This window comes from Lynx canadensis, chromosome A2, assembly GCF_007474595.2.
Source record: "Lynx canadensis isolate LIC74 chromosome A2, mLynCan4.pri.v2, whole genome shotgun sequence".
In the NCBI taxonomy this organism is placed as follows: domain Eukaryota; kingdom Metazoa; phylum Chordata; class Mammalia; order Carnivora; family Felidae; genus Lynx; species Lynx canadensis.
The window spans coordinates 99568464-99593858 of record NC_044304.2 but is presented as its reverse complement, the minus strand read 5'-3'; the positions used below and the strand labels follow the sequence as shown (position 1 = coordinate 99593858).

Below are 25395 nucleotides of genomic sequence, written 5' to 3'. Positions count from 1 at the left end.
AAGGTCATTAGGTAAAAATCAGGCAAATATGAATAAAGGATGAACTTTGTTAGTAACAGTGTAACAATACTGGTTCATTGGTTGTGACAAATATGTCATACGTTTTGAAAAATGGCAATATAATCAAGTCTAAAAAACTCAGCCCAAAATTTTCAAAAGCAACAAGACTTGAAATACAAATTTACATTCACAACTGTTAATGATGAACACTTTGCCCTAAATGCATATTGTGATTTAAATGTTAGCTAATGGTAAGACATACTCAGAATTTATAAAACAGTAAGTATATATAAATCTATGCCCCAAAAGCATAAAAACCACAATTCTAGAAAATTATGAGTAGATTAATTAGATGTGATACACATTAAACATCAGGTGCTAGAGATACAAGGATAATCATACAATTTGATTCAAAGCAGCTTATAATTTAGTGATCAAACAGACAAGTGAAAAGGTAATTAGCACACAATGTAATAATAAAAAACAGTAAGAAAACACCTGCCAAAAATAGAAATGAATACAGAGTTCAATGGGAGCACTTGGGCTGAGAAATGAGACATGAGGCAGAGAATGTGCCTGGAACAAGGTGCCATCTAAGCTGACACTCAAGGGATAAGAAGGTGGTCAGCTAAATAGGAGGAAGTTGTCCCAGAAAGAGGGACGAGCATGTACAGAAGTCTAGAGCTATGTTGTCCAAGAGTATAGCCATAAGCCAACATGAGTATTGAATGCTTGAAATAGGACTACTGAGAACCTGAATTCTTAATTTTATTTCATTTAAGACTGAAGCAGTTCAACATAGTAAAGAGATCAATTCTCCAAGTTTAACACAATTCCTATCAAAATCCCAGAAATGCTTTTTGTAGGCATAGACAAGCTTATCCTAAAATGTATATATGGAAAAAAGGGTCTTAGAATAGTTAAAACAATTTTGGAAAAGAAAAATAAAATGGGAGGAGTCACCCTTCTTGATGTTAAGACTTACTATATCGCTACAGCAAACAAGACAGTGTGATAGAGGGACAGCCATACAGATCAATGGAACAAATTAGAGAACCAAGGAACAGACTCACCCAAACATGCCTAAATGATTTTTTAACAAGGTGCAAAAGCAATTCAATGGAAGAGAAATAGTCTTTTCAACAAATGGTGCTGAAGCAATTGCACATCCATAGGCCAAAAAAATATGAACCCTGAGCTTTACAGTGCATGTATAATTCAAGATGGATCACTGGCTTAAATGTTAAACATAACTATAAAACTTCCAGAAAACAAACAAACAAACAAACATAGGAGCAAATCTTCAGGACCTAGGAGTAGGTGAAGACTTTTTGACTTGACTCGAAAAATATAGTCCATAAAAGGAAAAAATGATAAACTAGACTTCAAAATTTAAAACCTCTGCTCTGGGGGCACCTGGATGGCTCAGTTAGTTAAGCGGCCAACTCTTGACTTCGGCTGAGGTCATGATCTCACAGGTTTGTGAGTTTGAGCCCCACATCCGGCTCTGTGCTTACAGCTCCAGGGCCTGCTTCAGATAGTCTGTCTCCCTCTCTCCTCCCCTCCCTAACTCACACGCACGCATACTGTCTCTCTCTCTCTCTCAAAAATAAATGTTATAAAAAATTAAAAAACAAAAAACAATCTCTGCTCTGAAAAAGACTGTTACAAGAATGAACAACAAATTATAGACTAGAGGAAATTTTTGCAAACCACATATCTGACAAAAGACTGGTATCTACAATACATATAAAGAATTCTCAAAACACAACACAAAAAAAATCCGATTAGAAAATGGTCAAAAGGCATGCACAGACATTTCAAGGACAATATACAGGTGGCAAATAAGCACATGAAAAGATGTTCACCATCGTAAGCCACTAGAAAAATGCAAATTAAAACACAGTGAGAGATCACTACACAACTATCAAAATGGCCACACACACACACACACACACACACACACACACACAAACTAGCCAATTATACATTACAGGTAGGTATATAAAATGGTACAGTCACTCTGGAATATAGTTTGACAATTGCTTTCGAATGGGTTTGCACTGCTAGTCCAGCAACTGGTCTCTTGGGGATTCCTCCCAGAAAAATTACAACATTTTCATACAGGAGCTTATATGCAAATGTTCACAACAGTTTTATTCATAATAGCCAAGAAATGCAAATTATGCAAATGTCCTTCAATGGACAATGGTTTCACAATGGTTAAGCCATCTGTGGAACCATGTGTACCACAGAATACTACTCAGCAATTAAAAAGAACAAATTATTGATACACAAAGCAATTTGGATGAACCTCAAGGGAATTATGCTATGTGAAAAAGCAAATCTCAAAAAGTTCCACACTTTATGATTATTTATACAACATTCCTGAATAGCAAAATTACACAGGTGGAGAAGAGATTAGTAGTCCCCAGGGATTAGGGATGGGGAAGGGATGGGGAAGGGATGGGGCGAGTGTGGCTATAAAGGGGTGGCCCAAGACTTGTGACGATAGTACAGATCTGTATCATCATTGTGGTGGTGCTTACACAAACTTCCCATATAAAATTGCATAGATCAACATACACAGCCACAAGTGCATTTATAACTGCAGAAATAAAAATAAACCATCTGGGGTATAAACAATGTCAATTAGATCTGATAATGTACTACAGTTATACAAATGTTAACACTGGGCAAAGGTAACTTAACACCGCCCCCCCCCCCCGTACGTATCATTGCAACTTCTTATAAATCTATAACGAATTCAAAATAAAGTTAAAAAAAAAAAAAAAACCTGAACCAGCATAAAATATTTTCCCAGTAAACACAAACTTCTTGTTTTGATAGGAAACATTTTACTTTAACAAGTGTATTGTGTAAGATATTACTGTGTTGTACTAGGGGAGGAAAGTGCAAGCATTACTTGTAGCACTACACACAGGCACACAGCTAATCTAGTTAGTGTCTACAGACCTATTCAGTTCAAGTGATCTCTAATGTCATGCACATTAGAATACTTGATGCAAGACAGCATGACTTACAGTATAACTATCGATTGGTAATTAAGTCAAAATACCTCTTTTAAAAATTATATATAATTACATTTGTTTCAGCTTAAAACTCTAGTATGGACAACTTTAAATTTAAAAGAAAGACATATTAATGCAGAATTATACAGAATTGAATAGATCCAAAAGCCAGAAGAACTGGAAGAAGCTATTACAAATTTTATGATGAATGGAAAATGTAATTTACTAGAGCAGAGCAAAATGAGAAAGCTGTTTGGTTTTGTGCCAATTATTAATTTATAGCCGCTCTGCTCCAAATTCACCAAAAGCCTACTTTGTGAAATGGACCTGGGCCCTTTAAATACTTTCCTTCTGCCTGCTGGCGCAGTGCTACACTTTGTCAGTAGAGGGCACAGGGGAGACACTGCCTGGGTAAAGGGCTCTGCCTCCTGGCGCTTGATCTAGCAGGGCGCCTCCAGAACTCTCAGCTCACACAGTGCCTGGTGGCCAAACCACCAGTAACCAACAGCTCCCCTCTTCAGTGAGGCATCTCCCTGTATACAGCTTGGGTGCTAATTTCCGGCAAGTTCGAAATGACGGATTTCTAGCAAGGTCTGCCAGCACGGCACCACGGCAACTTCTCTGTCATCCAGTGAGTTATAGCTGTGCCCCCTCCAGCAAGGTCTGGATCTAAGCTCTTACTTAAGCTTAGTGGAACATTTTCATGGGTATTTCTTAGGAGTGCTGTTGGCAGCCCTAACTTTTCACGTTATGTGGCCAATAATTCTTTTAGGTTTAGATTTCTATAAGATCCAAATATCTTGCCAGGTCTAATTTGTACTTTCTAGCAAAATGGGTCTAAAGCAAATATTCTTTTTATTTGGAAGATGGAGAAAGTAAAGAATAAACTATGAAACATAACAAAGGTGATAGAGCAAATCAGTGGACAGAGTCCAAAACTAAAAAAATCTTGACTAAATTCAGTACTTTATTCATAAAACTACAGTATACCACTTCTCTACCAAAACCATCACCTGATAAACTTTAAGTGGATAAAAGTATAACAACCACACATTCTGGTTGGTTAGAGGATCATCCTGGTTCATTACCACTGTTCTCACATTTCATCCAGTTTAAAATGTGTCCTGAATTTTGTCACTTTTTACCAAAATATTAGCAGTTGCATTAAGACAGCTGGGGTGGTATTGGCATACCTCCATTTTGTACTTCCGACTTCAGCCAGTCGAGTCTAGTAGTGACAGAGATGCAACAAAGACAAGCTCTCAGTTTAAGTGGTTAAATCTGGAAGATGACTATTAATAATTCACAACTCTTGCCTAACCCTTTCCTGATGCAGTATAAGTAACATATTCTTTTTGAAGACAGCATGCAAGGCCTGACTGATAAGCAAGTGCACTCAGACACAAACGCTCCAGATTCATAACTTCCTGGTCCAGAGTAGACCGAAATTCACTCTCTTGGAGGTAAAATATCTGACATTATTGTCAGTGCTACTCAAATTCTGTTAAAAAGCTCAACATCATTTTTACAGTGATAATACAAATATGTTTTGGTGTAGTGCCAAAGAAACAGAGATTATTAAATTTAGAGACTCTTAGAGAAGGAATGTACGGTATTTGTAATTAGTTGTGGTGCGTATGTAATTTATAACTGTGCCCAAACTGTGATATTCTAATCAGAACAGTACCTGTTGTTAAAACTAACACTTCTTACGAATCTGTAGTTTCACAGTAAAAGTAATCCACAAAATTCTGTAACAAGGCTGACACTGAATGCAATGCTTCAGCACAGTTGTATCAACTTTCTGTTTGTGCTGCCTATTATCTACAGATGTAAAGGCGTGCCTGGGTGGCACAGTCGGTTAAGCGTCCGACTTCAGCTCGGTCATGATCTTGGGGTCCCTGAGTTTGAGCCCCGCGTCGGGCTCTGTGCTGACAACTCAGAGCCTGGAGTGTGCTTTGGATTCTGTCTCCCTCTCTCTCTGCCCCTCCCCTGCTCACACTCTGTCTCTCTCAGAGATAAACATTAAAAATTTAAAAAATATTGGAGCTTTAAAAAAACTAACTTGTACATCAACCTAAGAGTTCTACAATAATATTGAACATTTTTGTAAACAAGTTTTTAAATTCTGGTTGCATTTTGTTCAAATCAGTAGGAATTCTTTATGAGACAAAGAAGCAAAAAGTTTAAGCTTTTAACTTACAACAAATGGCATTTTTAAAAAACAAAGTTTGTGAACAAGAAGATTGAAATTTGTTGCTACTAAAAGAAACATTAAATTTTAAAAGCACAAACAGCATATAAGATTTAATTCTGAAATTCCATCATTACATATCTATTACAACTTTTGACAGCCATCTTTTAAAGGAGCTATTTATAAATGGATATATTTATACTCACACTAAAATGGATAAAAATTGAAAAGGCCTATGATTTTCGAGCATCTAAATTTGGCAAAACATTCAAAATGATCATAAAGACAACTTATCTGACAAGGTCTGTCTTGTAAAAAGATTTGTCAAAGAAAGTTACTCTAAATGGAGATTAAAAGATAGTACTTGTTAAAATATTTGGACTTAAATAGTGGTACCTTAAAGTACAAAAAAAAAAAAAAAAAGGTTAATTTGAGAAATCCTCCATTGAGCAGAATTACCTTTAGCTCCTTTGATATCTCAGTACCTACAGAAAGATGTTTTTCTCAAAGAAGTCAACAATTCAAAGCTGTTAATGATAAAATGTAACTTTGAAAAGGCTTGCAGGCAATTTTAAGGAAAAATTTTAAATAACAAAACAATATTGCCAAAATTGTGTTCTTCAGGAAAAAAGTGACACAGTATTATAGACAGAAACAGCTAAAAAGAAAGGATATTACTATATCCCAAGAGTTATTATCCTACTTATGTTCTTTTTGTATTGTTCATATAATCACTATAAAGGGGGGGAGGTGCCTTAAAGTAAACAGATACATATAATTTTTATATTTTGAAAATTTATTTTTGGAAAGTTTTCATAAAGAACTATTGTATAGGTCTATCAATAAAAGCCAAATTTGTAGGTCAATAAATATACCTTTTATATATGTGTATGTGTGTTGTACAATTTTACTTTAATGCTTTACACCCAGGTGTCCCACTTTTGACAAATTATACAATACAAAAAAAACACTTGCACATTGAAAAAGGCCATAATGTTTCTAGCCACAGGTAAAAAATGCCATGCCATTCCCTTTTTTCAAACTAGATAATCATCTAATGTTCAAAACAAAATTTCCACAAAATTTCCAAATTTTTACTTTGATCTTTTTCAGGTCAAAGGATGACCTTTAAATTTTTATTAAAAGTACACTGTTTTAGTAAGAATCACAAATATTAACTCAAAAACAATAATGTATTTTGGTAGCTATCTGCCTTGAAAGATTGTCAACTCCAGAAAACAAAGATTATACCTGGTGAAATTTTTTATGATTATGAATTATCAGTGTCTACAGTGGTATATGAAACATGGCAAGCATTAATATTTACAGAATGAAATGAATTTCTTAAATTAAGACAAGGGCACTTGCACAGAAGATCTGACAATGATAGTGAAAACAGTAAGCCTGAGACAACCATTCAAAATTCTAAGCAAGTTAACATAAAAGAATGTATGTTGCATCAATTCCTTAATTTCTAAAATAAAGTCAAATAAAAGTCCACATACTGGGTTTGATACATTTATAAATAGTAAACAACCAAGCGAAATTTCCCCTAAACTGACTAATCAAGAAAAAATACACTTACCAAAAAAATTATTTTAAACACTATTGAGGGGAAACCCATAAAACCTTCAAAAATGGATTAAACCTGTATACAAGAAAATAGAAAAAAAAGTTCTACTTTAAAATTAGTGAAAACATTTAAAATCCTTTAAATGGCAAGAACATTTGATATAGATATACATATTTATATGAGACAATACAAACAGGAAAATTACTAGCTGCAACATGAAAAGACAAAACACTATTTCAGATAAAAAATTTTTTTTAGTTTTTTTAATATATATTTTTTTAACGTTTATTCACTTTTTGAGAGACAGAGACAGTGTGTGAGCAGGGCAGGGGCAGAGAGAGAGGGAGACACAGAATCCGAAGCAGGCTCCCAGCTCTGAGCTGTCAGAACAGAACCCGACACGGCCCGACACGGCCCGACACGGCCCGACACGGCCCGACACGGCCACCCGACACACCGACACGGAGCTTGAACTCAGGAGCCATGAGATCATGACCCGAGCCGAAGTCGGATGCTTAACTGACTGAGCCACCCAGGCGCCCCTATTTTTGATAAAATTGAAACAAACTTTTCTGAAATTCATTCAACAGCCTTTCCAGATATAAGGATCTTCTGCCATCATGTGGAAACTTCTGAAATTACACTTCACAAAAAATACCAGTATCTCTTCTGATACTGGAAAATTCCAGTCTCTCGGTAGAGGATTTGTTTCCCAATATTAGAATCCAGTTATAAACAAGATACATATTCTTAGAAGAATTTAGTGAAAATGATTATGCACAGTTGCTCTTAGCTCCTCTCTTCTTCCTGAGAGAAGATGGTGTTGACTGCGGCTTAAGGAAACTGCATGACCGACACTCAACCTCTTTTTTGTTTCCAAGATTCTTAGCAATTATGGCTATCCTAGGTCTCTTGCAGTTCATGATCTTAAATTCCTTAAATATTTGTTCCTCACCTCTTCCCCACTTTAGGCACTTTAAAAACTATCTTCAATGGAAAAGGAAACAGGAATATAAAACTACTTTAACTTGTCCTGAGTAATTAAGAACCACATATGTTGGTTATAAATTTTATAAAGACCAAAAGCTTAGTAACAGCTACACAGCAACAACAACAACACAATTATAAACTGTACCTACATTCATATGCCTAATGACTGATCAATATATCTAGACAAAAACATGAATTAAACTGCTTGGACTAAGCCTAGTACCCTATGAAATTTAACACTGAATTCTTATGTATTTATGAAATACAATTTAAGAATTCTCGTATCAGGGTAAAAAACTTTGCATAACTCTTAATCTTTATAAAGGCTACACACATTCAACTGATTAATTTTTTAATCTAACTATGGCTATTAGTATGTTTGGTCTTCATCTGAAATATAATCACACAAATTTTCTTTTGGGAAAAAAAAGACAAGATTCACTGAACATTTTTTATAAGCAAAACACTGTCCCAGGAGCTTTAAAAAGTACACAAAGATATAGGTAAAACAGAATTTTTGTCCTCAAGGGATTTACCATCTACTAGTGCCAAAAGAACGTGCATAAATAACTATACTACAATGTTGAAACATTATCAAAACAAAAATGCCAAAAAAAGAATGTTTTAGGAAATTAGAAGATAGAGTTTTGCTATATACTGAAGAATTAATTAAGAAAGAGTAGATATGAAAGTACTGAAGCTGTTGTAAAAGATATTTTAGGATTTGGCCATACGGAAAAAGGAAAACATTTAGACCAAATGAATAGTGAAAGTCAAAACAACTTCAAGTCACATTTAGAGAACAGCACTCAGTCAAATGTGACTGGATCGTAGGCTACATGGTAGAGAATATTGAGATGGAAGGAAAAATATATTCAAGCCAGATTTTGCAGAGTTTCAAACTCTAGGTTAAAGAAAGGCCAATGGGAAAACAATGATGATTTTTGACAAAAGCAATGATACGGTCAAAGTTGTGTTTTATAAGCTGACAATTAAAAGAGATGAGGCAAGATTATTTATGATATTGCTATAAACATCTAGAGATAATGAGAATGCAAATAGGTAAGGGTTCTGATATGGTAATAGGAAACAAAATCAACAGAATTTAGCAACTAATTGGATATAGAAGATAAGAGAGAAAGAATTAAGAAAAATGAAATCACAAAATTTGTTTTTAGCACCGTCAACAAATCTTGCCTCCTTCCTACCCCACACCAGAGGTTAAGTAGCTAGCATTTATTGAGAACTAATTATGGCTCAAGGCAACCGTTGTGAATACATTATCTTACTGACTCCTTAACCTCAGAGGTAACTACTGCTGGTATTCCCATTTTACTGATGAGGAAACAGGCTTGGAGTGGTTAATCAAATTATCCGAGGTCACAGGGTATGTGACTGGACTAGTCCATGTCAGATAATCATTAAAGTGTTACTGATAACAGTTTACAATGGAATCTCCCACAGGGAGATTTTTAATGTTTGTGAGAGAGAGACAGAGCGAGCAGGGGAAGGGCAGAGAGAGGGAGACACAGAACCCAAAACAGACACCAGGCTCTGAACTGTCAGCACAGAGACCAACACAGGGCTCCAACTCACAGACCACCAGATTGTGACCTGAGCAAAGTCGGACACTTAACCTACTGAGCCACCCAGGTGCCCCGGGGTAAAAGAAACTCAAAGATAAAAAGATCTTTAGAATACAACAGAATGGATCCCTATGAAGGAACATCAAGAGACAAGGTAGATACACTGAGTAGAAAACTGCCTAATCATTGATGCAATTGGCTAAAGGAGTTTTCCTCCTGTACTCATACAGGTTTTTGCCCTACTGCCCAAAGACCAACATTTCCAGCTGCTATTCTTTAAGGTACAATGTGTCTCATACTATCTTACACAGTCTTGTAGCCAACTTAATAAACTCCCTAAAGATACTGACCATGTATTAATCTCTGAATCCCCTGAAAATGAGTAGGCATTGAATGAATGAGTGAACCAATAAACTCAGATGGGCTGCTTCCATCTAGTCCTCCCTGACATCGTGTGACCAACATCCTCACGCAATTCAAGGCCCATATTTGGAACAATTTCTGATTCTTTACTTCCCTTCCAGTTTTTGACCTTAATAATGTCCTCTGGACTATCCCTCAATACACTCAATTTGTAAAGACCATAGCAAAACAAATGTTTGGCTCTATTTTTGCACAAAAGGCTTTTCTCCTAAATCCCAGGACATTTCCAAAGGTTCCCTAACCCACTGACTACTCCTCCAGTTGTCAAGGAAAGGCTTTACTTTCCAAGGGACCCAACAGTACCCATGTTCAATCGAGAGAGGATTTTCCTTTGACTGACTATCCAGTAGGCTGTGCAAAGGATCTAAAAGATGCAGCCAAGTTCCCAATGCTCTCAGCTTTGATTTGTGTATAACTTTCCCAGAGAAACAATGTAACAAATAGTTACGCTCCCCAGACAGCCTTGCAGAAAAAGTCTATTTAACCACAGAGCAGTTAGAATATTACACAACAGCAAATACATTTTATGTTTTCACTATAAATATACCATGTTTATGCTATATTATGGACTAAAGAGATGTTTACGGCTAATTCTGGTTAACACCATTTTAAAATCCACAAAAGGAGGACACATTATCATTAGTATCTTCCAAGTATTAAGCAGAGCAATAAACTACTGGGAATCAAACTACAGAGAGTAGAAAGCTAACAAACATAACTAAAAAGCAACGTATACATCTACTACTATGACTACAAAGATAAAACAAAAAGAAAAACAAAATATTAGGATTTGGGATACAGTTTGCTTTTAAGATAGAAAAAAACTAAAAAACTTTTTAAACTTTGGATAACTTCACACTAGCCCAGTGAATATTTAAGAAAATATAGTTTAAAAATATACTGTAGTTCAATCTTACTATATGAACACTGCCACCTCCTTAATTTAGGGTGTAGAGCACATTTTGATAGCATTTAGTTGAAAAGAATAGAACTAAAATAATCTGGTGTGTCTCACTCATCAAAAGTGCCAAATCTGAATTTGTTCTTCACATCAAACAGAAATTAAATTTTATTCTTTTTAGACACACGCCATCGACATGTGTAGACACACCCTATTTAAAACAAATTTGATGTATGCAAATGCAGGTTTACACAAAGAAACAAATTATGGGCTGATTATTCACCACAAAAGGATTCACAAAGAATTCCCTCACTTAATAGTAAGTTTGCCAGTATATTTAAAGTATAGTTACATTAAAAAAAAAATCGATTTATAAACAACTTTTCAAAAATATAGTATAAAAGTAGTTACAAAAGTATCAAGCTTCAGAAACTTCTATCACTACAATCTTTGTCCCCAAAGCTTGACAAATCTAGAAGATGAAACTGATAGATTAAATACAATAGCTGAAAATGGCATAGAAATATATATTTTTAAATAGTTCTTAATTATATACTTTTGTAACTATCCTAATAATAATCATTAAACTACCAAATTCTTCTTTAAAACTATACGCAGAGGCTGGCATAGTTAATATGGCTAAAGGTGGCCCAGAGCAAACAGTCCAGCTGCCTTCTTTATGCAGGTAAAGCAGCATCTGTACAAAAGAAGAAAAATCCAGAGGTCCCAATAAGCATCGTAGTTTTTGCTTTGTTTTCCTTTGCAGTGTTCTAAGTGCCCTGAGATATAGAAGACAATATGTAGGGAAAGGAAATCCAAATTTGATGATCCAAAAATGGAGCATTTTGGACCATTTGGGGAAGCAGGAAAGATCCTAACACCCCCAAATGGCCATTACTGGCTAATTTCTTCTGTTCTGTTCAGAGTGCACCCTAAGATCAAAGCCAAAAGCCCTAGCATCTCCACTGAAGACCAAACAGATGTTGAGTAATCTGACAGCAAAAAAAAAAAAAAAAGAAAAAAAAAAAAAAAAAAAGCCTCACAATAAGGTAGTGAGGCTAAAAAAAAGAAAAAGAATTTAGCCAGTAGGGAAAACTTGATGGTACAAAGGAGATAGCTTGTTGCCTAAAAAAGAAAAAAAGAGGAAGAGGAAGAAAGTGAAGAGGATGACAGGAGGAGGGGGAGATGGAGGGGTTTGAGGATGAGCGGAGGATAGAGAAAACGAGGATGAGCGGAGGATAGAGAAAACTGAGTATCTCCACATGAATTCCAGAGTGAAGAAAACATGGTATAGACCTCTCTGTCTCTACCCTCATTAGATTTAATTACAAAATTAGAACAGAATCATACTGCACTTTCTAAAAGCATCCTGGAAGTATTAACTGATTTACATGAATGAAGTAGCCAAGGGTTTTAGAGCACTCAGACACTATTATCAAAGTTATACATGTTTCCAATTTTTTTTAAATAAGTTTTTCTCACTCTGCACATCTTGCTCTTAGCTTTGTAAAGGCATTTAAAGATGTTCATGGTATTTTTTATAAGCAGTATTAACTGGGGTCATTGGCTAGGAATCCTGAGCTATCAATGTGTGTACCCATTGCTTATGAAATGGCTAAGTAACATACACAAACTATCACGGCCCATGCTGGGAAGTGTGAGGCAGCGAACAAGATGCCTTTTGGAGGAGTCATGGTTTAGAATGTGTGCTATGAAACTAGGCCCACTGATGCTACATGCTGACGTTGTTGTGGTTGTTTTGGGGTAAATGTATATATGTATTTGCCATGCCATCTACTGCCAGTCTTAGTTTGGAAGGGGGAAAGTCTCTATGAGAAGTGCATGTATTTTTTATTCAGTGGGATAGTTTTTAAACAAGCTGTAGGTCTCCTCACCTTCAGCAAAATGAAGAGTCACTGCATCAAAGTCCAGAAACCTTTGTTACTTAAACATACAGTATATAATATTCTATTTTTATTTGTTTATAATAATGAAATCTTTTTGAAGGAAAATAAAACATTTATGTGTGTATTTAAGTTCTATTCAAATAAAGCATAAATACTTATTTTTTGAGAGCACAGAAGTCAGAATGCAGTTTATTTTGGAAATGCTTCCAAGCTCTAGTGATTTACAAGTTGAGAAGAGCAAAAACTTGTAAATAAGATAAATATGATCCTCCCTTGGGAATCAAGCTAATTAAATCAACACACAATGGGAAATATCTGAATTCTCTCAGGCCCAGATGACAAATTAGGTAGCTGAATCTATTAGCACATTAATAGCAATAATAATAATAAAGCTTTGACAGAAATAAAGTGCTTACAATGAAAATAATAAAATAATAAACTATTCAGAGGGGGCAAACTTGCTGATATGCGTTCAGCACTACCCAGGAAAAAAAAAGCAGTGAAGCAATAGAACCCACGATGTTTTCTGCTGCAGATACAGTGAGGCCTGATGAAAAATTTCTCATGCCTACCCACTTCCCATTATTTTAATTCCATGTTTACCAGGCAACCTTCTAAATACTAATTCAGTTTCCCAGAAAGCTTAATAGAGGTCCACAATCCTGCACTTACAATTCTGATGTCAAAAAAGTTTCAAAAAAACAAAAGCTTTTTCAGAACTTATCAGGCAACAAATCTTAACCTAAATGGACATGAGCCCTTTATTTATTCTATTTAATATTAACTGTCAAATATTTTACTATAGAAATATTAACATATTTGATTACAGGTACGATCCCAGATTCCACTGGAGTATTTCATAAAATTCAGTCATACTCCTTATTACCTTTCTAAAAAATCTAAAAAATTCTGAATTCTGAGATCTCTGTAAAAGAGATCCCTGGGTCGGGGCACCTGGGTGGCTCAGTCGGTTAAGGGGCCGACTTCGGCTCAGGTCGTGATCTCGCTGTCCGTGGGTTCCAGCCCCGCATCAGGCTCTGTGCTTGTGGTGACAGCTCAGAGCCTGGAGCCTGTTTCAGATTCTGTGTCTCCCTCTCTCTCTGACCCTCCCCCGTTCATGCTCTGTCTCTCTCTGTCTCAAAAATAAATAAACGTTAAAAAAAATTAAAAAAAAAAAAAAAGAGAGAGATCCCTGGGTCTAAATATAAATATTCTGACTCCTGGAAAAGAAGAGCCCCCTTCACCAGTCCCCATTCCCCCACCCACAGAAATGAATATTCTGGTTTATACTTCAATCATCATTCTGATTCATACTTCAATATTTATAAATTTAGTTAGTATGAGTCTGATGCCAACATCTCTGATCGTCTCTGGGTATATTGGTATGTTGGTACACAAAGTCCAATTCCAGACCTACAAGATCAATCACCAGGAATTATAATCACAATCTTGGGGAGCACATTCCTACCTGGAATCTCTGTCCTAAACCTACTGGCTTCCAAGCCACCAAGTTAGCCCACTCACCAGTCTTCATCCTCTCTGACTGACCTACTAGCAGACAAACCAACAGTTAACCAATCTCTCCTCTCAGTCCTGTCAGCCTGGTACAACTTCTACAATACTTGGAAAAAAGAAAATGTGAAAAATTAAAATACAATAGATTTTTAACAGTTATTAAGTAGCAACTGAATTTTGATCAAATTAAGTTACTGGAGAATCAATGAATAGTTAAGTATGATCTCTAGGAAATTAAGCAGGAGAAGATTCTTCATGTTGTTTAAAAAAAAAAAAAAAACTTTATGCCAGAAAATGGCCCTGATGATTCTTTTCTGATTTCAGTTTAGAGCACTAACAATTCTAAAATAGGTCTTCTAGTGGTTAGTAACTAGATAAGGTTTAATTTTGAGCCTACATATTTTTTTTTTTTTACAATACTTGATAGTTTTCAGTGTACAGGTTTGTATATCCTTTGTCTGAATTATCTCTGAGTATTTAATATTTTTTATGGTAAGCAGTATTTTTAAATCTTAATTTCCAAGTTTGCATTGCTAGTATATAAAAATACAGTTAATTTTTGTGTATTGATCATGTTATCATACAACCTTGTTAAACTGACTTACTAATTCCAGATTTTTTTGTAGATTCCATCAGACTTTCTACATAATCATATTGTCTGTGAATACAGTTTTCTTCCTTTTTTCCAATCCAGATACCTTTTATTTCTTCTATCTTATTTCATTGGCCATTTACAATGTTGAATAGTTTTTTTCATTGCATTTACAAAACTGGATCTGGAATCTGGAAAATATGAGGTTCAAGGAAGAAAAGTATAATCATCCTTAACCATGACACCAAAAGATAAACACTGTTTCTGTTTAATTATATCATGAACAGATTTCCATGCCGTTAATGCTTCTGAAATGCTATTGCTAGCTGCATACTAACCCATCCATCATATGGCTATGCTATCATTTCATTCTTCCTCCATCATTGAATATCTACACTGCTTTAGATTTTTCATTATTACCATATACATGCAGCACAATTAACATCCTTGTATAGGGGCGCCTGGGTGGCGCAGTCGGTTAAGCGTCCGACTTCAGCCAGGTCACGATCTCGCGGTCTGTGAGTTCGAGCCCCGCGTCGGGCTCTGGGCTGATGGCTCAGAGCCTGGAGCCTGTTTCCGATTCTGTGTCTCCCTCTCTCTCTGCCCCTCGCCCGTTCATGCTCTGTCTCTCTCTGTCCCAAAAATAAAAACAAAAAAAAAAAAACAAAAAAAAAAACATCCTTGTATATAAATCATAGAATGATCTCATATTAGAGTCCCTTTTACCCATTATTTTATTAAAGCTGTTAGTGTTTTCACTATCCAAGCTAATAAGTGTTTTATATTAATGCTGTTAATCATATATCACATTAATTCCAAATATATTCCATTTGCCTTTTTAACTTTCTAAAATTAAGAAGTTCTTAATTTTATATTAATTTTAACTGTATTACAAAAACAAAATGTACCATTTGCAACTACATGGATGGAACTAGAGGGTATTATGCTAAACAAAATTAGTCAGAGAAAGACAAGTATCATATGACTTCACTCATCTGAGGAATTTAAGATACAAAACAGATGAACATAAGGGAAGGGAAGCAAAAATAATATAAAAACAGGGAGGAGGACAAAACATAAGAGACTCTTAAATATAGGGAACAAACAGAAGATTGCTGGAGGGGTTGGAGGAGTGGGGATGGGCTAAATGGGTAAGGAGCATTAAGGAATCTACTCCTGAAATCACTGTTGCACTATATGTTAACTAACTTGGATGTAAATTAAAAAATAATTTAAAAAAATTAAAAACATTAAATCTTAAAAAAAACAAATACAATGTTTTTGTTTTGTTTTTTTCTTACCCATTCTATTACTATAAAAACATATTACCCTAAAACCAACAGAAAAGATTAGACAGAAAATCAGTGTTACCATAAAAGTGTAAATAAGTTAAGCCAATTTGATACAGTTTTAACTCATCTAATATAAGCATATCTTAGAGGTAAAAAAATGTATTGGTCCATCCCTATCTTCAAGGATAAAATACTATTCTTACTGAGACCACTGAGGCCTAAATAAACCTTCCAAAAATTACAGAAAAATGTATGTGCCCAACTTTAACAACAGTTTAACAGATGTATCGTAGCAACTTCCATTCTCATTTCATTACTGAAAAAAATTTTGAGAAAGAAATGTGTGGCAACTAGCATCTTGGGCTAATAAACTTAAAAATAAATCATTATGTAACAATAATTAAACTTTTATTTATTATGCTAGAGGTGTAGAAGATAAAAATATGATTAAGAAGCTTCTCTTTCCCTTAGGAAAAATACAAAAACTGGAGGAAGAATCAAATATACAAATAAACTGTTGCAAGCAAACAAGCAAAATTCAAAGGAAAAACACCAATAAACATTTTATGTTGCAAAAGTTTAATATTTTTTCGAAACATTAATTTCATGAGGTAAGAGCACAAGATTTTTGTCCTATCTAGCTGTGTGATACCAAATAGGTTATTTTACTTATGTAAGCCTTAGTTACTTTATCTTTAAAAATGAAAGAATGGAGGTTCCAGTTTAAGATGGCAGACTGGAGAAATCCTAGCAGCAGCAGCAGCAGCAGCGTATTTCTTATTTCCTCCCCTTCAAAACCTCCTTAACCTGATAGTAAAGAATTTCTAGAAGGAGTAATCCATAATGACTAAAGAACAATGGAGCCATTACCAGCCAAGAGAATTCAATACATTTCTCATGACAGAAAGCAGGTAGCAGAGTATAGCTCATAAAACAGTGCAGATACAGGGAGCCAAAGCTTAGAATACAGAACAGAGAATATAGCTGAAGATGAAGCCAAACCACCAGAACCAACTGAACACAAATACAGGTAGGTAAAGAAACTAGGAGTGAGAAGCAAATCTAAGGGAGATTAATTGAAAGTCTAACCCTGAAAGTAAGTTTCCAATCAACAAGCCTATCTGTATGCAGAATTCTGTTTCTTACTGCTTTATTTGTAAATAAGGACAGATGACCAAAATTCACAAGGTATTTGAGACATAATAATGAAATAAAATGAAAAACGTTCAATTACAGAGATAAATAAGTAATAAAAAATATTGCTTTTTATTATAACCGTACTATACTAATTTTTAACTATGTGCGTACATTACCTTGACTTTTTTTAAGTGCATTAACTGAAAATAAAAAATGAATTTATTTTAGCAATCCGAAGCTCCCTTTCAGTCAATTCTAATACTCTCTATGTAAAATTTCAGACATTTATTCTTCTTAAGCAACTGTAAAATATATTTCAAAAAAAAATAGTATGTTAAACCAGTAAACCTATGCATATACAATCCTTTATCTTCTTAAATTCTGTGCAAACATTTATTTTAAATTTTTAAGACTGTGTGTTATGTATACACACACACATACAGATCTATTTTCTTTTCTTTATTTTTTTAGGGTGCCTGACTGGCTCACACAGTAAAACACCTGACTCTTGATCTTGGGGTCGTGAGCTCAAGCTCCACATTGGGTGTAGAGATGTATTTTAGAACCATAACCACTAGCATATTAATATTATTATACTACCATTATTTTAAGCCTGAAAAATCAAATAAATTTTAAATCATTTAAATAAAAGAAATACACCTCTATGTTTCAGTAATGTCAATACATGCAATATTGATCAAATTGGGATTTTTAAAATACCTTTAGCTATTTATAACACAAGCATTGTTATAACACATCTCGTGACATCAATAAAAGTTAAATATTCCTAAATAAAAACAACATCTTAAAAGCATCACTACAAAGCCAAATACCTCAGAAAGGGGAAAAAATTTTATGTTCCAAAGATAGACAGTTTCATATCCTCTCCTTTATCCCCTGTTCCACATTAGATAAGGATCGCAATATGGCTAAAAATTTTTAAAAGGTAAAGCTTAATGAAGAAAACATACATCACCGTTCAATAAACCATCACCATCCAATAAACCATCACAAAAACACTATATTGAGGAACTTGCTGAATGAACAGCACAACTGAGAAGTTCACAAATGACTCTCTCTTACTTCGTAGATGTATCCCCCAACATCTACGATCCATCTATGGAACAGAGGATTCCTTTTCTTCTGCAAGCTCAAACACAAACCACAAATCGGGATGTTAATAAGCGACAAAATGAGGTCCCCAAATCAGGTAAGAAAGGCATACAATTATAAAAACTGCAAAATACCATTCAAGCCTAATTATCCTAAGTTAGGGAAACTCTAAATATAGGTGACATGCAACTTAATCATACATTTTTTATCTGATGATCTACTTCAAAGTTTTAAGACAAGGATATTGTGAGTTACAAATGGATGGTTACATGAACTCTGAAGCACATCCTCTTCTCAAATACAACAAAATAAAACAAAAAAGCAAATGTTAGATAATATCTAGACCATCATACAAATCTACACAATTAAACATAAGGACAAAAGTACATTCCTGTGCAGAAGAGGCCAGAACCAACCAACTGCAGAAGAAAAGAACTAAACAGTTCCAGCACTATACTACTACCTTCTTTCTCTTAACTCCTAAATGTTAGTGGTCTATTTCTGCCTACCTTCGCCCAGGTTTTACCCAACCTGGGCACTTTCAACCATACCTTTGAACGACCAGCTAACTACAGATAATGAATTCCAATTCTCTATCTCCAGCCACAACCTGTCTCCTAAGTATGAGACTTATACCTCAGAACATTTCCACCTGACTGTCCCACCAAAATGCTTAACACAAAACGTACCATACTGTACTCATTCTTCATCTGCCCTTTCTACAGACCTACTCTGGTTACTGGTATCATGTTCGAAAACCTGAGAGTTATCCATTCTATTTCCTCTTCTTTCATTAATCTTCCATCAGTCACCAAGTCAAGTCCCATTCTACATTATAAAGGATAACACTTAAATCCATACTCCCCATTCTCAACACCTGTCTTTGTTCGGGCACATATATATTTGGGATTACAACATCTCTCCTAATAATACTCCCTACCTTCAATCTGACTCATCCTTCATCATTCCTTTATATTGCTGCTAAAGTGATCTTTCTAGAATATAATTCCAATCATTTCACCACTGCTTAAAATCTTTCAGGAATTCCAAATAATCCTAAAATTCAGGGACTCCTAAAATCCTTAGGAGAATATCCTGGCTCTTGCTACCTCTCTAACTTTATCTCTTCCTAATCTCTCATATATGACACTAAATTCTAAATACATCGCTGCAAATCCTAGAAAAAGTCATACTGTTTCTGACCTCAATACCTCTGTATATGTTATTCCCACTTTTGAGAAAGTCTTTTTCTTGACATGGTAACTTTGACTTGCTCAAGACTCAACTAGACATTATATGTGGCCCTCAACCGTCTCCACTCCCTACTTGCTCCCATCGCATTTAACAGACACTTTCATACTGTATTAGAATTTTTTTAATGTTTATTTATTTTTGAGAGACAGAGTGAGCAGGGGAGGGGCAGAGAAGGGGGAGACAGAGGATCTGAAGCGCACTCTGTGCTTACAGCAGTGAGCCTGATGCAGGGCTCGAACCCATGAACCAAACCATGAGATCGTGACCTGAGCTAAAGTCAGATGCTCAACCGACTGAGCCACTGAGGCGCCTCTCTACTGTATTACAATTGTCTAATATACGCTACTAAATTTTGGACACCATGAAAATAAAATACAATTATTATTCATTTTTGTGTGCCACAATGCCTAGCACTTTGCCTGGCAATAATAAGATCGATATTGTGATCGATAATGTGATCGATAACTACTTATAGAATGTGTAAGCAAAAAGAAACAACTTCTTTCCAGAAATAACCTCTACTATAAACATATTCCAACAGACTCAGAGCAAAACAGCTACTTAGGAAAAACAAAGAAACCTGACAAGAAAACAATGTACATAAACAAATGGGGCAGAAAAGGAAAAATTAAACACACAGAGTCTGTTCAGAGTGAGTCCTGACAGCAGTTTATCACTCTTCATCTCACATTCTATAACAACCATGTTTTACTTGCTATTTAATCTTCAACGTTTATTCTGATTTCCCAGAAAATAAGTGGTGAATAGTCCTTCTCGCCACAACAACAGGGCAGACAGAGAGGGGGAAAAAAAGGAAAGTATTACCTAAATCAGTTAATCTTCAAAACTGAGCAGTTAGAACTTTAAAAATGCAATAATAAGTAAGACCCCTCATCTACCCAGCCCCAATTCCACTGCTAAGAGTTGCCTCCTAAAAGATCTGAGGTAAGATTACAACACACATTCTCCCTAACAGATTCCCAACAACTCTTCCTGAACCTACATTTTTTTTTCTCTTATGGTAAGATATTATATAAATTCACTATTTTCTCTGTATGTAAGCATATACATTTTTATCCTTAGAAAACATGAAATACTTTCCTCCTACCTTCCCCTAAGTGGTCCTTGAACAGAAAGTTCCCCAGCTGAATTCGCTCTATCATTTGCCAGTTTTCCATGATTACAAACGAAAGGAACAGAGAACTTTCCTCCTAATGCTGGGACCTCTAATATGCCTGATCCTTCCTTTCTCTTTTCCCCAGTGGTACCCATACCCAAGTTTACCCTTTAAAGTAAAGCAAATTCAGAATACATTCAAGTTCTTAAGTAATTTTAGAAATATATGAGAGAATATCAAAATCCAAAGTCCACAAAGAACAGTAAGTCTACAACTGTGTTACTCTTAATTAGCTTGGCATAAACATAAGCATCAAGCTAGTAATACTTATGCGTGCCAAATATGTAATCATCATTAACCAAAACAACAGAAACCCATGCCATAAATAGTAGCATCATATATAACATAATCATAAATCAGATATTTTGAAGAACACATAGGAGAGAAAAAAAGCCCAGAAGGCTGAAGGATATCACTTGTTGGTATCACTGTGCTAGCCAAGTTCTATTCCCCTCCAAGTCATTAGAATCTTCTCTAGTCTTCATCCTTGGAAAAGAAAAACTACCTCTCTTGGCAGAATCCACCCTACCCCCCTTCTAACTCCCAGACTTGAGAAAGACTGAGCTGCCTTGAAACTGTGAGAATTATTACTTTACCCAAATAGTTAGATCACTAGGTTTAAACTAATCTTTACCCAGCTGCGAACTCATTAATTACAGGGCCCTAGCCACATTAAAATACACTTTTCTTCATTCCAAAAAAATAAATGAAAATGCTAGATCAATAATGGGGAAGAAGGGACAAGGCTTACCCACAGAAACATTCCAAGAAATAAATTCAGAGGGAATGAGGGCAATAGAAAAATCACAATGAGAACTCAATGGCAAGATCCATCGATGAATGCTAAAGTAACTGGCAAACTTTAAGGAGAAACAAAATATTTGTATATCTTCAGAGTATCCCCCAATAGATACAGTAATTTCAAAAGGGAAAATAATAACTTTACAGTGGAGAAACTTGGCAGATAATCACTTTAACCAAGCGACCACAGTTAACATCACAAACAATAAGTCATGTTGATATGACGTGCCCTCTGATATGATGTGTTGAGGAAAACTCATCACTGTTACGGTATCACCCTCCCACTAACGCACAACATCAATCTAATCATGAGGGGAAAAAAATCAGGCAAACCCAGACTGAGAGATATTCTACAAAACAACTTACCAACATTTTTCAAAAAAGTGTCAAACACATGAAAGATAAAAGATTGAAGAACTGTCACAGACGAGAGAAAATTAAGGAGACAGGATGACTAAATGCAATGTGGGATCCTGGATTGGATCCTGCAACAGAACAAGAGCATTAGGAGATATACTGGCAAAATGTGAATAAGGCCTGTAGTTAACATCACTGTGGCAATGTTAATTTCCTTATTTTTTTAATGTTACATTCTTATTTTGATAACTGCACCATGGTTATGTACAATGTTAATTTAATGTAAGGGGAAGCTGGATATAGAATATATGGGAACTCAGTACTGTCTCTGAAACTCTTCTGTAAGCCTAAGATTATTTCGACAGGTTTTTTTTTTTTTAAAAAGGCTGAATTCCTGATACCAAGCCTCCTAGGTTGATCAACACATTTTTTATTTACCTGGTGTTTCTATTTTTTATGCCTCTCTCCTCCAGCCTATTATCAATTTATTCTGATTTTTACTCTTGCTAAAAAACTTCCAAGTTCTTACACTGTAGGACCTCTCAAAGTGCCCTTATATATTCTCAGCACAGTGCTAGATTCTCCTTTCTGTCCTGTCACAAACTGACTTAGCTTTAAAAATGTCACTTAAACACCCTAATTTCTTACAGATTCACTGCAATTAGCAATTTAAAAAGTGCTTATAAATAAATTTACAGACATTAATTTAGAGGTGCATAACACTGTTATTATTTTACAGATAAGAAAATAAGACTAGGAAAAATTAAGCGATGTGAAATTTAATAAATTCCAGAACCTGAATCTGAATCCAGTTCTGGCTCCAAGACCAAGTTACCATATTAAAAGAAAGCAATTTGCATTTAAGATTCAACTTCCCTGGCTCCATGCAGTCTAATTACCTCCAACACACATGATTTTTATAAAAGTTCTAAATTTCACCATTGTCTAAATAACCATCTTGCAAACTACAATCAAGAATTCTGAGATTCAGTGAAAACGTTCTGTGTTCACTCAAACCATAATCTTTATAATTAAAAAAAAAAACCCCGACATCAATTTGGCCATCAACTTTTTAAGCTTTCAAAGAATCATTTACCTCTGTTCTTTTACTAACACTGTTTCATGCTTTCAAATACCTGAGATGACATTCTAACTCCCAATCCATTCATTTATTGATATTTGCAAATCATAACTAAGGCAATTATGCTAGGCCCCTAACCCCACGAAATATTCTAAATAGCCTTACTCTAAAAAAGGGATGGGAAGTCAAAGGGCTAATCCCCAATGCACGTGTCTGAGATTTAATGCAATGGTACAGTACAGCATGCAACAAAGTAACGAAACTTGAAATTCCCGAGAAATCAACTTTCACCTAACTCTGAGCATTTTTCTCCTCCACTGCTTGCAGTTGTATCCGGTATGTTACAGTCAACTGAGAACATTATTAAGACCCGAGAAAGGGCACGGACATTTAGAAAACAGTATGGAAACAAGCCTCTAAGTCTGAAAACTACGTTACGAGAAAACCATTAATTTATTAATAGGCGCTTGCTACGTGCAAGGTACTGGAGAGGCAACAAGCTGCTTGACGGTGATTTATTCAATTTTGTAACCTCCCATCCTCATTCCTCCAGAGCCTGGCATGGGAATGAGCTCAAGACGAATTGTTTTGGAGACGCTGATATAACGGGATCTGCTCCTGCCAGGAACCGGTGGCAGAAATAGACCCGCAGGTGATGTAACTTTGGGAAGTACTGTTTGAACAGCTTTGCGCTGTTTAATTCAAACGCAACAGGCTGCCGCTGTTCGATCCTGCGTGGAGCCCGCGGGAAACCAGCAGGGACAGGAGGTCTCTCACGGGGACAAACCGGGACACCTTTGAGGGTCTGGGGCAAAGAAAAGGTGGCATTCACTTGCCTCCCATTCCTGCAAGAAACGCTGGGCCTCGTCAGAACCAACGGTCTTATGCCTCCTAAACTCGTCCTTCACGTACTGGTCACCAAGGGCTTTAAGGTCTGGGGGCAGACCCCGGTGCAGCAGCAAGATGCGCCGATACAAGGCGCGGACCCGCAAGACGTGCCCTGCCGGCATAGAGGTGAGCGTGGACCTCACACCGCGCGCCTGCGCAAAAGGACGACGCGTACCCACCCCACTTAGAAGAGGGGTCTTTGTGAACCGGCACACAAGCGGAAGAGGGCGCGCGACCTTCATCCGGTTTGGTCCGCTCTAAAATCAGGACCTTCCGGAAACCTGAGCCGCAGTGGCGGACGGGGAAATGGGCGGGTCCTTGCCTGGAGGAGGCGTGGCCTTAGTGGAGATACACCTTTGGCGCGGTTACTGAAGCCCAATTTGTTCCCGGGAGAATGGCAGCCAAACGGAGTTCTGGCGTGGGCCTTTTGTTACCCCTCAGTCACGCCACACTCTCCTTTCTATTCTTCTTACCCTCGGATACAGGCCTGGGAAAGCTTTTTTCAAAGTCGGGCCCCTCCAGGAAGCCTTCCGTGGTTGGATCGACCCACTTCAGGTGTCTTCAGTGTTTCTCTTCTCCGAGAGGGATCAGAGAGGGACTAGGATTAATATGTACATTCACGAGACCACCTACCCACATACTTTGCACAGCAATGTGCTCGCAATTTGTGCCCTGAATGTAGCCTCTTTCAAGTGAGCCCTAAACCACCAGGTTTCATTAGCTCCAGTCAAATTGGCTGAAAAATCACAGAAAAACATTTAAGTGTATTATTTCCAGGGCCACGATCCTGGAGATGCTGAATAGATAGTCTGAGATGAAAACGTAAAATCAGGACGTTTAAAAATCTCCACCTTTTGCAAAGATGATACTGAGAATGTGACTGGTTTCCAAAGCTGGCAGCAACTTGGCCTCATTCAGACCCATCACACCTTTGATTCTTCAGCAAATCCTGGTAACTCCACCAACAAAATGTGTGCCAAATTCGACCATTTCTCACAATACTCTCCATTACAACCGTCTCTCTCTCCAGTCAATACCTCCTAATATTGTGGTAGCTTCTTGTATTCCTGCTTCTGGCCATTATCAACTTTGGTCATGATCCACCTAAACTGTAAATTAGATCATGTTACTCCTCTGCTCAACAAAATACTCCAGAAAAACCCAAAGTCTCTCCACTTCTTAGCTCTCTAAATTTTCTCCTACTGCTCTCTCCCTAGTTGGCCAGTTCCAGCCATACTGGTCATTTACCTCCTAGTTCATCTTTGAACAGGCCAGGCACACGCCTAACTGAGGGCCTTGGCACTTGGTGTTTCCTGTGCCAAAAATGCTCTCCCCTGTAGATGTCTTCTTGTCTAACATCTTCATTTCACTCAGCTCATTACTTCAGGTCCCCTTCTAAGACCCTCCCTGGCGTCTGTATTTGAAATTGCAACATTACCATGCCAAGAACTCCCTGAGCCCCTCTCTGTTTTTCTCTAAAACACAAATTTTGCTTATTTGCTTATTGTCTTTTCCCCCCTACACATACCCCAGAATACAAATTCCATGAGGGCAGGCATTTTCTGATTTTGAGGGTGTCAAG

General features: G+C 36.3%; 1 protein-coding gene across 1 annotated transcript in view; it reads right to left on the bottom strand.

Moving 5' to 3' along the window:
- Positions 1–24046, bottom strand: part of SDHAF3 (succinate dehydrogenase complex assembly factor 3) — a 70367-nt gene extending 46321 nt beyond the window's left edge. Inside the window, exon 1 of the mRNA XM_030308000.1 lies at positions 23762–24046. Coding sequence (XP_030163860.1) covers positions 23762–23935 — 174 coding nt within the window. The 5' untranslated portion in view covers positions 23936–24046. The remainder of the gene's footprint in view (positions 1–23761) is intronic.
- Positions 24047–25395: the final 1349 nt, after the last annotated feature.